The sequence below is a fragment of the Panulirus ornatus genome, chromosome 2 (assembly GCF_036320965.1).
Source record: "Panulirus ornatus isolate Po-2019 chromosome 2, ASM3632096v1, whole genome shotgun sequence".
Classification (NCBI taxonomy): domain Eukaryota; kingdom Metazoa; phylum Arthropoda; class Malacostraca; order Decapoda; family Palinuridae; genus Panulirus; species Panulirus ornatus.
In genome coordinates, this window is record NC_092225.1 from 101,170,004 (window position 1) to 101,186,214 (window position 16,211).

At 37.4% G+C, this 16,211-nt stretch overlaps 1 protein-coding gene across 5 annotated transcripts in view; it reads right to left on the reverse strand.

Moving 5' to 3' along the window:
• Positions 1 to 414: 414 nt before the first annotated feature.
• Nak (Numb-associated kinase) overlaps positions 415 to 16,211 on the reverse strand; it is a 555,804-nt gene continuing 540,007 nt past the window's right edge. For 3 of the 5 annotated variants that reach the window (XM_071680832.1, XM_071680812.1, XM_071680792.1), the window contains 2 exons: positions 9,459 to 9,612; positions 415 to 2,940 (listed from right to left, as the gene is read on the reverse strand). In XM_071680832.1, the coding sequence (XP_071536933.1) occupies positions 531 to 2,940; positions 9,459 to 9,612 (2,564 nt within the window). In that variant the 3' untranslated portion in view covers positions 415 to 530. The remainder of the gene's footprint in view (positions 2,941 to 9,458; positions 9,613 to 16,211) is intronic. The other 2 variants (XM_071680822.1, XM_071680802.1) reach the window with 2 other exon arrangements.

Consider the following 16,211-nt stretch of genomic DNA (forward strand, 5'->3'; position numbering starts at 1 on the left):
ATACTTAGTAGCTACTTTATCTATGAACATGTTGCCATTTCTGAAGACATGAAACAGCATGAAAATTCTATTTTTTTGAAGGAAGCACAGATTATCATATTCCTCATCATGACTCTAATTACTGTACAAAATCTGATATGCATGGATATTTTCCTAGCTATTCTGGTATAACATTATTGTATTACTCATTCACTTTTTCTAATTTCAGCAAAATCAAATAAATCTGTAATAAATTCTCACAAAAAGGAATAAGTCAGAGAATGTTCTTTAGTCTGAAAGGCATGTCTTCTTTGTATTAAAATTCTCTTCTCATTTCATTTAATATATGATTTTTTTTTTAAATCTATATTATGGACAAAGTTCAACCAAATATCACTGAACATTTATTCAACATCTTATATCCTGGTATGGAACAAATCTATCCCTCAAACACTGGACTTATAATCTATAATTGATAGTCTGACAATTCAATATGTATGCATCTATCAAAGATAATCACAAAGAAAATTTATGCAAGAATGAAGATTCTTTCAGCGCCCCAACTTTGAGAAAGGGTTGATGCCTCGTTTTAATGATCCAAATCTTGTACCTCCAGTGGTCCTTAAATCTGAATCATCTTCTTCGGGGCTCTGAAGGGAGTCTCCACCTCTTTCAGCCTCTTGTCGGTTCCTATCTGATTCTCGACGACTCCTGTCTGCTTCACGACGGTTTTCTTCAAGGGTGAAATCCTCAAAACTCATATTAGAAATTCCAGCAGACTCAAAACTAATGTTTTTCTCTGGTTTCTTTTCTGGCTTCTCTACTTTCTTTTCCAACTTCTCATGCTTTTTACTCTTTTTACTTAATTTCTCCTTTTTAGAATGTCCAAATTGTTTGATTGGGAGCACCATCATATTTTCTTCTTCAAATTCCTCACTAATATTTTTATATTTTAATCTGTCCTTACTTCTATCTCTATGTTTAGGTTTTCTACTGACCATCATAGATCCATCATCACTTGAGGTGTCAGAATCGGAAAGTTTTTGGTGTGCTGTCCTTGGTTTACGGAAACTAGGGGGTGTTGATTTCCTTAATGACCTCGAAACTTTGAAATCACCAAAAAATTTATCTATGTGACCATCATCACGTGCCATCTGAGCCATCTGTGCTTGAAAGACAGAACTCATATTAGCTGGCAGTGTTTGGCTTTTCCCACTTGTTGCTTGACCTGTCTGCTGATGTCCAATTACTGGTTTGAAAGGTACAGCACCAAATAGATCAGCATCATCAAGGTCTGCTGAATTTGACTCTCTTCCTTGAGAGGGAGGGTGTATTTTGACAGAACGTGGTGTGGAAGTATGAATGGGGTTGTGTGAAGTCATATCAGAAGGTGGGGTGAAATACTGTGACTGGCTTGAACATGTAAATTGTGGAGCACCATTTAAGATTGTTTGACCATGTGCTGAAAATTCTTTGGTATCATTGGATGGAGTAGTTGATATTGTAACATCATTGAAGGGTGTGGACCCAAAGAGATCTGTATTCTGGAGGGAAGGAGAACTGATAGATCCTACAGCAGAATTAGGAGTGAGAGAATCTATGCTCTGAGACATTATACCCTGACTGGCTTGTTGAGATATTTTCCGTGGGGGATTAGGTACGTTTTGTTCTGTGGCAGCTGGGGACATTGCAGACTGGTTTGATAAATGCACTGAAGGCTCTTGCATTCCTGATGGTACAACTGCTACTGGACTCTCACTGATAAAGGGGTTAACAAATGGATTTTTTGTTGGGACAGGATTAACAACTGAGGAAGTTTCAACTCCAGACACAGAAAAAGGTGGGGGAATATTCTCATAGTGGTGATATCTAGGTGTTGTAGTACCATTTTCTATGCTACTACCATTTGGATTCAGCACTACATTTTCATATATAGGATACTCTTCACTTGGAGACTCTTCATAAATTATATCAGCTTTTACAGGTAACCGAACAGGCTCAACAATTTGCTCCTGTATTTCTGGGCTGCCTAAGTGAACAGGAGCTGGAGAACTGTTTGCCAAAGTCTGCGATATAACTGGCTGGTTAGAGGATTCTAATGGAGATACAGTGTTGCTTGATGGTTGACTACGGCTCTGAAAGACTTTCTTGTTTATTCTCTTAAAAGATGTTTTAAAGGGAGCTAAAGCAAACACATCTTCCTCCCCTGGAACTTCTCTCTGTCTGTGAGATTCATCCATGGAAGTTTTTCTGAAAGGTCGTGGAACATGAAAAATATTGGACCTAACTGGTAGCTGGTCTGGTTGCTGAGTGAGTTGTTGTTCAATATGTTGTTCTTCTTGATCATCAGACAGTTTTCCTTCTTCTTCACCTGAATCAAGTTCATCATCTTGAAGAAGAGGTTTTTCTCCATACTCATGTCCCAGAAGTCTATCCTGAGCACACTTCCTGTTCTCTTGTTCTTGAAGAGCTCTAGCACGAGCTCGTATAGCTGCTTTACTTGGCTTTGGTCCCCGTCGTATTAACTGGGTAGGGTCAGAATTCTCTGCTGTCCTTGGATCATCTTCATGGGTTGTAACACTTTCACACTCTGCATGATACACAGATGAACTAATAGTTTCAGAGACATCTCCACGGTCACAATGGTCATAATCATATTCATCATTAATTCTAGCCTTTAGATCACTAGCTGACCCTATGGAATCATCATCAGATACACTACAGATGAAAACCCCATCAGATTTACCATCTTCTGCGCCTTCTAATGGTGACTCATTTCCTTCATTTTCATTCTTGCCTTTCTTCTTTCTCACTCGTCGATGCCTTCTCTGCTTAATCTCTCTTGAATCATTTGCTGGCACTTGTTGCTGTTGGAGCTCTTTATTTCGATTCAGTGCTTCTGTATGACGTTCCTCTTCACTTTCCTCATCATGGGCATTTTGTAGTTTTTCATATTTAGACCTGTCAATACAATCCTACACAGTTTTAAACAATAACTAAAACGTGTACATACTATCTAGAAAATTCTAAATGTTTTACCAATCTTATAAATAGTGAAAAAAATAGACAAACAAATGAATACTCTTCCTTTCAGGAAGTCAAGCACTTTATAAAATGTCCTTCTTCTTTTAACTCTAACAGACTGAGTTAACCATGGAAAAACAATATGGAAGTGACCACAAGTGCTACATGAAGATGATGTATATTAGCTAAATCAGAGGAAGAGCTGGATATAATGGCAGGCCTTTATGATGAAGCATATTAAAGGAGGATGCTGAAAGTGAATGAAGTTTAATGAGATGCTGGTTTTTGAAAGGGATCAATGTAAATGTGCTGAAAGAGGCAGCTGTGGGATGTGTGATCACTGTTTTGTGGAGGTGATGGTGAAGATTTGTAGATTTGTAGAGATTTTGGGAAAAGGGGAACCAATATCGGTGAGAAGAGAGTGGTGAAAGTAAGTATCCCGTGTTATGAACTGAGAAGTGAGCCTTAGAGGGAATATCCTGGCTTGGCCCACCTCTCCTTTCCTTCTTTAAGAAAATTATAAACGGGAGAAGAGGATTTCCAGCACAGACAAAAGTGGACTGGTTTAAGTATCTGAATATAAAGTTTGGTTACAACAGTAGTGGGAAAGCTGAAGATGGAAGGAGTCATGTAAGGGAGAAAAATTTGAGATAAACTGAAAGCTTTGGTGAATGACAAAGATCTGAGTACAGAGTGTGTATAAAGCTTGCATGGAGTATATGTTCCAATGCTGATGTAAGGAAGTAAACCTCATATATTCATAAAGCTGGATAGGTTAAAAATAAGACCAACATAACAACACAGTGTAAGTGGCACTAGGAGGAGAGTTAAGATATAGAACGCAGATGTGAAAAGAATATGTCATACAAAGAAATCATTAAAAAGTCACATAGATGAAAAACTTTTAAGATGATGTTTTGCAGTGCTTGGAAGATAACAGGGTCATCAAGGATATAAGCTGTATAGTAGTACAGTAGAAGGTAAAAGGGGAAGAACCTACTTACAAGTACTTATGAGGAGACTTTGCCATTAAGGAGGGCTAGCACACAGAGCTGACAGTAGGTAATTCAAAGCTAAGAATAATTAGTCACATAAATACATGTTGCCAAGTGTTATGAGGAAAGTGTGTCTTCGTGAACTGAATGGCAGCAGAAAATAGAGAACAAACACAACTTGGGCAACTCATTGTGCTGCTATCACTAACCCTCATGAAATCCAAGAGGTAGTCCCTCACTGGTCAGTGGCTACAATCCACCTACTACCTAGAGGAGACCATGGAAGAGGTGGACAGAAGCAGTAAGAGAACTGATCTGGGCTAAGAACATTTTGGATGAAGATACCATACAAATGATTAGGGAATGGGTGCAATGGAAGCATTTATGTATGGAGGTGGCATAAATGGGGACACTGGTCTCAATTACCAAATCAGCTCTGTGTACAAAGTGAAAAAGGAACACTTTAAGAGTGTGGGAGTCAATATTTAATTTCATCCACTAAGCATGAGTTGATGGTGTAAAATAAGCTTTTGGTGCTATATACACCTGATATGCCCAATGGAAGTGAGGCTGTAATGATGATGATATAAAAATACACAGAGTTAAATGTCTTCAGGGAAAGGAGGGGTTAAAACTCATTGTAAAACCTGTCATTCTCTGAACATATTAGTCATCAATAATGACAACATGCAAAGAAACTGAAAGGGGATTGTATGTTTTCCATATTTTCAGAAAGATGAATAATGGAAAAATATTGGCTCTGGAGTATGAAAAACCACTTCTTTACTGGAAGCAGACCCTATGAACATCAGAGTGGGCACTCACTGGCAGAAGAGTTACAGTGCTATTTTACTCTAAAAATTGAGCGCATCTGTCTGGGTCTACCCTATCTGGTCAATGAAATATCTTTAAATAGCAGCTAATGCTTGTGTGCAAACCCCTAACAATCATGCAGCAACCAATTTCACTGGTGTAGTGATGGGTGATATTGCAGCAAAAACTCTCATCAATGCCATCCACCTTGGTCTGTTCCCTGAACCTACTACTGCCAAGATTCAAGAAAATTTTTCAAAAGGGTACAGGGGAAGTACAAATATCCTCAAAAGGCTCTGCCTCAGGTAGAGAAAAATGCTTCAATGTTTCAAAACCAACATTTCTGAGCTTCAGATAAGCCCCATAAGCATCAGAGAGCATAACTACATGAAGAAGGAGGGACCTTATAAAAAATCTCAGGAAAAACAAAGAAAGAATCTGACCCTGAGCAACTATTGGTCTTCACTTGGAATTGATCTGTACCTGAGGCAGCATAACCAGAACCACAAATAGATAATCAACCAGATCTAAGAAGAGGTATAACTGTAAAATGTTGTCTGTCATAAGTCGTATACCCCTTCAATAATTTCAACAAAGAGATTCCTTAAGAAAGCCCAGGAACAAGCCCTTTCCTTACATCATGGGCTCTAACAGGCAACCATGACTGTGAGAGGAGTAGAAACTTCATGAACCAACATAAAATCATCCTTACCTATGAATACTAAGAGAAACTTGGATGAACAAACATTTCTTGTCATTTTCCATGATTTTCCATGAGACTAAAGGAAATCTTAAAGTTCTGAATTGATACAAAGGATGATGTTCCGAAAGAAACATTTTCTTGGACTGTATTGAAAAAGATTTATTCTCAAAATTGGACATGTCATTTTGAGCTAAAGATTTTGGGTATGAATTAATAAACTTCACCCATAAAAGATAATCATCAAGTTTAGATTATTTCTAAATCTAAATATCACATCAATTTCACCGTATTTTTCCTTATTTCACAGGTGGTTGGAACAAAGCTTTTGTTTCAACTATCGAGCTAGTTATAAAAGATCAAGGAACTTAAAAAACTTCCTTAAAGAAGTGGATCTCAAATGTCCATTCTAAGTAAGATTAAAACATTAATGTCAGTTCTCAGACAAAAACTTGCAAAGCTCTCCTATGCAATGCACAAGTGCTACTGCTTTTCTTTTCTTAGGGAAAATATCTACCGTATACAACAGTGGGTAAACTGACTTCACAACCAAAATAAAGGTCTTTGGTTACCCTGATTGAAGAAAAATTGAGATCCTTTCTCGTTATCTATTCACCTGTGTATCATATTCATTCTATTTCTAATCAAATAAGGTGGAGTGAGTATATACAGCCTTTGAACATCTCTCATACATCTCAACTTATACCCACTACATTAACATGAAATATGGGTTTCCAAACTTATACAAGTGCTTCATACTTTTTCACTTTATGCATTACATTACTTCATGAAGTAAGACTAACATTTCCATTCATACCACCTCCATAAACAAAATTCTTCCACTGCATTCTATCCCAAATCATTCTCCTGGTACAGTGGTACCTACCTAATTTCTTTTTGGCCATGACCTATATGCTGGTAGTGGGGGTGGCTCAGCAAACCATGGGTTTAATCAACTCGTAGTAAATGATAAACATTGTTCATGTTTATAGGAAAACGTATATGATTAATGATATAATTCAATAAACTCCCTTTTGTGAAAAAAAAATGGCAAAGGAGCTACCTATGAACATATGATTGATGATACAGTTTAATAAACTTGCATTATGACTGAAAATGACTGAAGAATTGCATGCGGCTGTTTACTAATAACAGCCCTACCTCTGAATTACTTTACCAAGTGGTGCTGAAGATAAACTGAATACCCAGAGAAAATCTAGAGGCATATGATTTCAGAACTTTGTCTTCGTGTCTTTGTGACACTAAGTGCCTTACACAAGAAGGTTATAGCAAAAAACAGGAGCACATTGAGGGATTCACACCACAGAAACGTTTTCTCCTTTTGCTGCTTGGTATACAATGTACTAGAGGATTCCTTTTGCTTTTCGAATTCAGATTGTAGTGTCTCAACACTCTGGACCTCAATAAATTACAGATGCAGCTTACTGATGCTTAAAATCTATTCTCGTGGATCTTCCCCACTGAAATGCATGATTCCTCACTCAGCTGTATTTGACCACAATTTTTGGGATAAAGTGATCATATTCCATGATTAGTTTGGAAAACACCCAGGGACAATAATCTGAATATCAATGAATAAAACTGATATGAAAAATAAAGATATTTACATATCCAATCCATAACAAATAAGCTTTACAGACACAAAAAAGTGAAAATTGTTCTGTTACTGGTGTTAGCATTAACAAACTGCATGACAAAACTCTGGCACAAATACAGCATTTGAAATAAGAGTTAGGCTTTTGACACCACAAATCTATTATGTATAAGTTGAGACTGTAATCTTGGAAACATGATTAGTGGATGATTTAGATTTATGGGGAAATGAAGGGGACGGACAGATATAAGGAAGTGGCTGCCTCTAACCTCCTCCTTAACACTGCCAATGCAGGACTATAAAGGAAAATTCAAACAGTCTGTTACTGGAGACCCCTTGGCAACCCCCTCATAATAAGTAGTTTACCCAATGTTGAGTTATGACCCAGGGGTTGGGAACCACTGTCCTAGCATCTTCATCTAAAATATCCCTAACCTTAATAAATTTTCTCACTATATCTATCCATCTACCCCATGCTCTACCTCTCGTCTATGTACCTTCTACTGTCCTGCCATACATCCTCATGACATCCAACCTGCCCCTACCATCCTAAACGACTTTCATCCATGTGCCTTTCCATAACTTCTCACCACATACCCTCTCACATCTTCATCCAAGTCATCTCCATAATTTAAGCCATACCACATCTAGCCTTACCAATACAAACATATGTTTCACATCCATACATCAATGCTGGGAAAATATTTCCTATGCAAACTTCTTGCACACTCTACATCCAATTTTTCCAATCTGCTGGGTTTTCTATATCCTTAATTTTACTCCCTTGCATGACTTTAGTTTTAGGTTTGGCTTTCTCAATGTCATATATCATTCTTATCATTTACTCCCAAATATCTAAACTAATCCAATACTGCCTGTTCTTCATCATGAAACCAATCTAACATAATGATATTCCATTCCTTTCAAAACTAGTTTCACTTACATTTGCATCCACTTTCAGCAACCTTCCACATACATCATACTGGCCCATCATTCTATCCAACCTTCCCCTTATTTTGTTAACAAAGCAGCAGCATCTGCTTATAACAAAGGTGGGGGTGTCTCATCATGTAAACATAAAACAAATGCTCCACAATGCATAAACTGTTAAAAAAAAAGTAATATAAAAACTTAAGCAAAGAAGTGATTTAAACCGCCACACAATCACCAAACTGCAGAGAGGCACCACATGTCCTATGCAACTCTAATGCAAGAACAATCTACTCACAATTCATGCCTTAAAACACAAAACGAAAGAAAAGATACAGATCCAACATATGTGAAGCCTAGAAGTGAAAGTTATAAAGAGAAAACACTGCCAGCAGGCAAAAGCAATGGTCAACAGGTCTGCAAATTGGAATTGTGACCATGTGAGTGATAAGGGTTGGCAGTGGAAGGCACCATCTTACCACTGTATCAATGATGCTATTGACCTGGGTGGGTTGCTGTATGGTTGTTGGGTCTCTATGTGTAGACATTAGCTGGCCTCATATATATTACTGTGGTTGAAAAGAGGTCAGTCCAGACAGATACATCCTATTTTGGGGGTTAATTGGAATTTCAACCCTCAACAGTAAGTTCTCTCTCCCTGATGTTCAGAGGGTTTGTCTGGAGGTAAGAAATTTGAAAATGGGGATATTACTATAAACTGAAAGGTAGGGAAAGTTAAATATTGTAAGTTTGTGTAAAATAAACATCTGAGAAATAACATATTGGAAAAAATTTGTAAAAAGGACAAGGCTGAAAAGAATTAACGGAAGAGTGTACATCAGAGAGGATAACTGGAACTGGCAAAAAGTCTGGGGCATGGAAAAATGTACTCATTCCTGTCTATCAGAAAGGTAGTACACTGTATAACATGTGGAGATACTAAAAAAGCAAAGGAAAATCTAATAGTGGTACCAATGACAATAGGGTGCTAAGTTACTCTGAATGACAATAGGGTGCTAAGTTAATCTGAATGACAGTAGGGTGCTAAGTTACTCTGAATGCATATCATGAATTACAAGGGAGCTTACATATCATACATAGGCCAGAATGGTGAAATGCAAGACAGTCATTCAGAGAATCCAAGAAAGGTGATGGAGCTAAAAGGCCCCTGTGCTGATATAAATGATTATCAAATGCAGAGTGGAACAAAGCAAAAAAAAAAAAAAAAAAAAAAAAAAAAAAAAAAAAAAAAAATGCATGACAAAAATTTACAACACTCATCTAGCAAACTGTTATGAGTCATTATGATATTTCACTTTAATGAGATAATTTATCATCAACTCTTTTTCTGCATGCCACTATAAACTCCTTTGGAAGAAAGATTTATTTTACCACTACGAACCTATCTTCAAGAGGTGGCCGTGTGAAGACTGAGGAAGCCAGTCCAACTGCTGTCTGCTCAGTTGTTGTATTTTGTGAGTCCTGTGATCCTTGAGAAGATGCACTGGAATGTCGTTGCCGTTCATCTGGAATCAAAACCAAACCTCTTGTAGATACTGAAAAGAAAATAGCTTTAGCAGTATTTTCTATTTTTTTCATGATACTATAAATTACATAAAATTTGATAAAACCAAATTCACATAGCTGGTTACCATTAACTAAGTAAAAGGATATAAAGACCCTCAGTTCCCATAGTAAGTAGCTCTGTTTCGAGCCAATATGCCTCCTTTTACCTATTCACTCTATTTACCCTATAGGCAGTTGGTAGGCACCCAATGACCAGGGAGGTACATTACCAGTACTTCCCTTCTGGGTATCAGGAGAATCAGTGACATCTGTTTAGTGAGCCAGCACTTTAGTGGCTGTTAAGTTGCACTCCTTTGACCCAGTTGGCTGTCTTTTCTTTCTGTCTCACTAACATGTGCACTACTGGCATTCTGTCCACAAACATACAATCTCTCCTTGTCATATGTAATACATGACAACACTATACTCATCCAGCTCATTCTTCATAACTCTAGATTTTCCTGTGGAGAGAACTATGTGTTAGCCTTGCCTTTTGGCAAAATGGTGGGAGCAGTAGACAAAAGTGGTAGGTAGGAACATCTAGGCAGAATTATTAGGTAGAAACATTAGGTAGTAGGTAAGAGCATTAGATAGAAGTAGTCTTTAAGAACATTAGGTGACAAACTCTGCAAACACTGCTTTAAAATTGCCATCTGCCAGCACCCTATTAAGGGTGAGGTGCTAAAGGCTAAGAAGCGGCTCTGGAGTTCTTTAATTATGGAGACTGTTGCCATGGCCATCCCTTTGAGGGAGTTCCAATACGAACGGGTGTCAGAGATAAAAATAGATAGTACCCTATAACAATATACATGCTGCTATCACACTGACTTTATCTGTCTTGTATAATGGAAAATAAAAGTAAAATAAAAATAAAAGTAAAAATTAAATGATAAATCAGATAATAATCCTAAATTTTTATGGCATTTAATTAACTAATTTCCTCCAAGGAATTCGAACTCTAACTAATTTTCTGTTCAATTTCTAAAAATTCCATCAGTTTCTTTAAGGTCACTGAATAAGAATTAACCATGGATCTGTATACCTCTTTATGTTACAAGGTCTATTTTCTACGTCATATTCATTCATCTCTTCTTTTGATCTCTTGCTAATTTCTTTGCTACCTTACTTACTGTAGTATGCTACTAGCTGAACGCTTTCATTATCTGAAGCTCCTGAACTAACTAAAACCCCAACTGCATCTCTGAATGTTACCACATCAGTCCATGAGTAAGCAAATCATTATCTGCCTAAGATAATCCTACCTCATTGAATAAGAAATTTGTCAACAAGATCAACTGTATAAATTGTTAAGCTATGGACCAACACAAGCATAAAACTCTTTCCCCATAACACACAAATAGGGATCACAAGATTCAACAAAAATCAACTTCAGAACTAAAGTCTAGGCTAAGTACAAGTGCCTTTCCCATTTTGTATAATTGCAAATTTGTGTACCAGCATCATAATCATATTACACTGAATGGTGAATTGGTGATAAAATAGTATCTAAGAGGTGGCAATAAATCTTAAATAATTTTTTGAACGTCAATATGGCATAATACAGATGCAAACCTCTCAATATCCTTGATGTTATGTATCACTCAACACTAATCAACACTAACATTAGCTAATTATCAAATATTTAAATGATGATTGAAAGTAATATTCATAAATGCACTGATCTATTTCAGTGATTCAGATGCAAAGCAAGCAAAATGATACTTATTTCCTACCATACATTATCATCGTAAGCTATACCTCAGCATAGTGTATCTGTTACTGACCTATAAAGCTAAAAGTGTAATCATCATTCTATGAACATGATTAATGATGTGATTTTAAGAAACAGAAAATTATGAACATTGCTTTTTTCTTAGCAAAATGGAAAGTGACAAAGTAATATAACTTTAACTCCTTGAACAATGTGAAAATCTCCAAATACATTCTATCATAAGCACCTAAGCAGGTTTAATGTGAGTTTGTAACTTTTGTAATCCTTGCATTCTGTAAGACTCTGGAGCAAGAACAGTGGATGGAGAAATAATGACTACAATGTTAAACTGAGTAAAAGAATGACAAGAAATAAGACAATAACCAAAGATAAACCAGGACAAACCAATGAAATGCATTAATAAGGAGGGGAGGGTGCTGTGTAGGGTTGGGGAATATGCAGAAGTGTAACAATTACAGCTTTGCAGGAGGATTTATGTAGGCCTTCCAGCTATATTGTTCAAATAAGTGTCTGAGGATATAAACAGCCTCATCTCACAGCAAAGCCAATGGCTAAAAAAATTTGATACACGTTTCAAGCACTGCTCTTGTGTCTCAGGAGATGTGAAGAACTTACAATGATAGAAGTCTTTCAGGATGATTCTTTAAATCACAGTTTAAATGACATAAAAAGACTGAGTGATAAGATGTGACGATTTTTTGTATTCTATTCTTATGAGAGGATGGAAGGAACTAGAGGTTAAACTGAAATGTTTTGTATGTCCTGCTTTCTGATAAAATGAGGAAAATCTACCACTGAAAAAAATGAGACAAGCATTATGCTCTTTGTTAAAGATAGTTTCCAATCTCATCTTGTTAATATTTTGGAATATGACACATGAAATATAAGTTAGATCACACCTTATCATGAAGGCTGCTAAGATGAAACAGAGAAACGATAAAAGTGGGAAAGCTTCAGTAGTTAACTAGGGCAAGCAACATTACTTAAGACACTTCTGTTAGTGTATCATAACCATTTTTTTTCTAAGTACTGTTACATCATATGGAAAAAAACACCTTTAACTTCTACAGGAGTTTTTCCCAAATTCAGCTCTGAGACCTCCCCTGACTGATACACATCAGTTATAATGAGTAAGACATGAAGTGTACGGATGGACAAGCAAGTGAAATAACAGACAGATTAATGAAAGTAATGACTGTTAGGCACCTTGAATTTTGTTCGATGGGACCTAATTGAGGTTACTAACAATTTCTCATGAGTAGCAAAGCATGTCATTGGAGCTAAATTCTGTTAAGCTTTAATCAATATCCTCAAGCAATAAACACATACCACAGTAGATGCTCATTACCTCTCTTATCCTCCATATCTTCAAAGATTAGTGAATATGCAGATATCATCTATTCATATAATCACCAACTTCTCAAGTATAACTAAACTGCATCATGAAATTTTCCTTCAGACACTTTCAATTTCTATTATAATAAAAGTAGATAAATCATATGCAAATGCATACTTAAATATGACCTAGATGATTCCATCTTTCTTAGAGTTCACCACAGTAAACAATTCAGGTACACATGCACTCCTTAACTAAATATGCAAGTGTTATGAACGAAGAACTTAATTTGCATGTCATCTGCTATCTTATCTCCCTATTGTTGGACTACTCTACTGCACCTCTCGGGAATACACAGTCAGCTGATATCACTAAAAATAAACACTCCATGTTCTAGTTCATAGTTTAAAAAGTTCTTCCTGTCCAACAATGTACCATGAAACATTCTTGTAACAAAAGCTCTCCCACTCTTAAGTTATAATGATATGAATTAGTACTTGTACTTTTAACTACAGAGCATTTAGAACTGTCACAAAATAAAAAACAATCAAATATTGGACTTACATATAATATATCATAGAAAGAAAAATAGATAAAGTATCTAAGCTTCAAATGACATTCTTTAAGTTCAAATCCCCTCTCATGTAAGAATCACTAACTTTCCACATACTAAGATAAAAGTTGTGATATGACCAGTTGAAATCTACAGGCCTTTCCATGGTCTACCCTGGATGCTTCACAGGCCCTGATTCAGTCCATGGACAGCAAGTTGACCTTAGTACACCACATTGTTCCAATTCACTCTATCCCATGCATTCCTTTCATCCTCTTGCATATTCAAGCCCTAATCACTCTTAGATCTTTTTCACTCTATTACATCTCCAATTTGGTCTCCCCATTCACCTTGTTCCACTTCTGACACCTATATCCTCTTCGTCAACCTTTCCTCATGGAGCATGGATAGAGGTGAAAGGAGGGAAAGACTTTAAGGGTTTGGGTTCTGATCATGTAGGAGGGTGTAAGAGATGCATGGGGCAGAGTGAATTGGAATGATGTGGCTGAACCAAGGTAAGTGAAGTGGTCAGGAAACCAAAGAAAGGTCTGCGAGACTTGGCTGTGGATGGGATCTCTGGTTTTGGTGCATTATATCTGACAGCTAGAGAGTGGATAAGTAAATGAGGCCATCCTTCATCTATTCCTAGAACTACCTCACTATATAGGAAACATGAACATTGTGTGTGTAAAGTCACCTTTGGTATGGCTGTTCCACTGTAAGTGGACATGAAGTAGAAGTAGAGTCCAGTGGAGGAACTTCTCACTCCGAAGGAGTCCATTGTTTCCCTGCTCCTACTTGCAGCACAGCCTCAAAGCTGTATGAGTCCCATAAAAGGGGTTGTACAGCCAATTATATGGGGAAGTGGAAGATGGAAATGATATGGTGAAAAAGAGATATAGTGAGTATTTTGTGGGACTGCTGATAATGTTAGATGACAGAGTGGTGGATGTGGTATTTGAAGCCAAGTGCTTTGGTGAAAAGATAGGAGGTACTGAATTCCTTATATAAGATGAAGTGTGGCAAGGTGGCAGCAGCGGAGGGGACTGCAGTTGTGTTTCTCAAGGAAGGGGAGGGGGAGTGACAGTGTTGTTAATTGGTTAATCAACCTTTTCAGCATATGTATGGCCAAAGCTGAAATGCCTGAGGAATGGTCAAATGCATGTCTAGTGCACTTACATAAAGGCACTGGGGACTAAGGTGAAAATTCAAATTACAGATGAATTAGTTTGTTGAGTATGCACGATAAGGTATGGGAAAGAGGAGTCTTAAAGGGTGGTGGGATGCATGTACAGTTATCATAATGAGATGTGCCAAACACTTTCTACAAACAGTTTTATTTTTTCTACATCTCCCAAGTTTTAATAGCCCTATGATGCTCTGAATGCTTAAATCCCCCGAGTAAAAATCTCACATCACCTATTTGTTCACTGCCCCAAACTCGAACTCGTATGTGACATTCATTTTGTGATATTTTCAATAGGGGCAACTGTTACACCTTGAGGCTCCTAAGATGTGAGAGAATCTCTTTAGTCTGAGGAACTTTGGTAAAGTGTGTGAAAGAAGAAAGTTAAGAGTAAATGTGAATAAGAGCAAGGTTATTAGGTACAGTAGGGTTGAGGGTCAATTCAATTGGGAGGTGAGTTTGAATGGAGAAAAACTGGAGGAAGTGAAGTGTTTTAGATATCTGGGAGTGGATCTGGCAGCGGATGGAACCATGGAAGCGGAAGTGGATCATAGGGTGGGGGAGGGGGCGAAAATTCTGGGAGCCTTGAAGAATGTGTGGAAGTCGAGAACATTATCTTGGAAAGCAAAAATGGGTATGTTTGAAGGAATAGTGGTTCCAACAATGTTGTATGGTTGCAAGGCGTGGACTATGGATAGAGTTGTGCGCAGGAGGATGGATGTGCTGGAAATGAGATGTTTGAGGACAATGTGTGGTGTGAGGTGGTTTGATCGAGTAAGTAATGTAAGGGTAAGAGAGATGTGTGGAAATAAAAAGAGCGTGGTTGAGAGAGCAGAAGAGGGTGTTTTGAAATGGTTTGGTCACATGGAGAGAATGAGTGAGGAAAGATTGACCAAGAGGATATATGTGTCGGAGGTGGAGGGAACGAGGAGAAGAGGGAGACCAAATTGGAGGTGGAAAGATGGAGTGAAAAAGATTTTGTGTGATCGGGGCCTGAACATGCAGGAGGGTGAAAGGAGGGCAAAGAATAGAGTGAATTGGAGCGATGTGATATACCGGGGTTGACGTGCTGTCAGTGGATTGAATCAAGGCATGTGTATGGGGGTGGGTTGGGCCATTTCTTTCGTCTGTTTCCTTGCGCTACCTCGCAAACGCGGGAGACAGCGACAAAAAAAAAAGAAAAAAAAAAAAAAAACATGTATTCTATTCACAATGCAAAGAAAAATGTAGACTAATTGGAGTGTCAACTTTAAACTTTGAATTTTATGTTTCTGCTCATTCAGTTATCTAAAATTCCTGATTTATGATCTCTTTTTCTACATTTCTCATTCTTATGGAGAGCACACCATAGTTACATTTTGTGGCATTATGTGAGATAAGAGCAAGTCGCATGATTTTGGTGTAATATTGAACCGTGTGTTGTTGTGCCGTTGGGAAACAGAAATAGCTGAAGAGAATGGTGGGCCATTTAAATGATGAGTGCAGGAGGTGAATGCTTAAAGAAAATGTGAATAAAACTTACATGCTAGTTTATGAAAGGGAAGTGAGATTAATGTATACAATCAGTTTGTATGGTGAAGACCTGGAAGTTATGAACAAGTTCAAATATTTGGAAGTAAAGTTTAGTAGGGATGATAATGGGAAAACTTAAATCAAAAGTAGAATCTTGCAAGACAGAAAACTGTAGCTACACTGAAAGCTCCGATGAATGGGAAAATTAAGAAGAGAATGTTTAAGAAGTATGCAGAAAATAGTATTTGTCCCAGTGGTAATGAATGGATG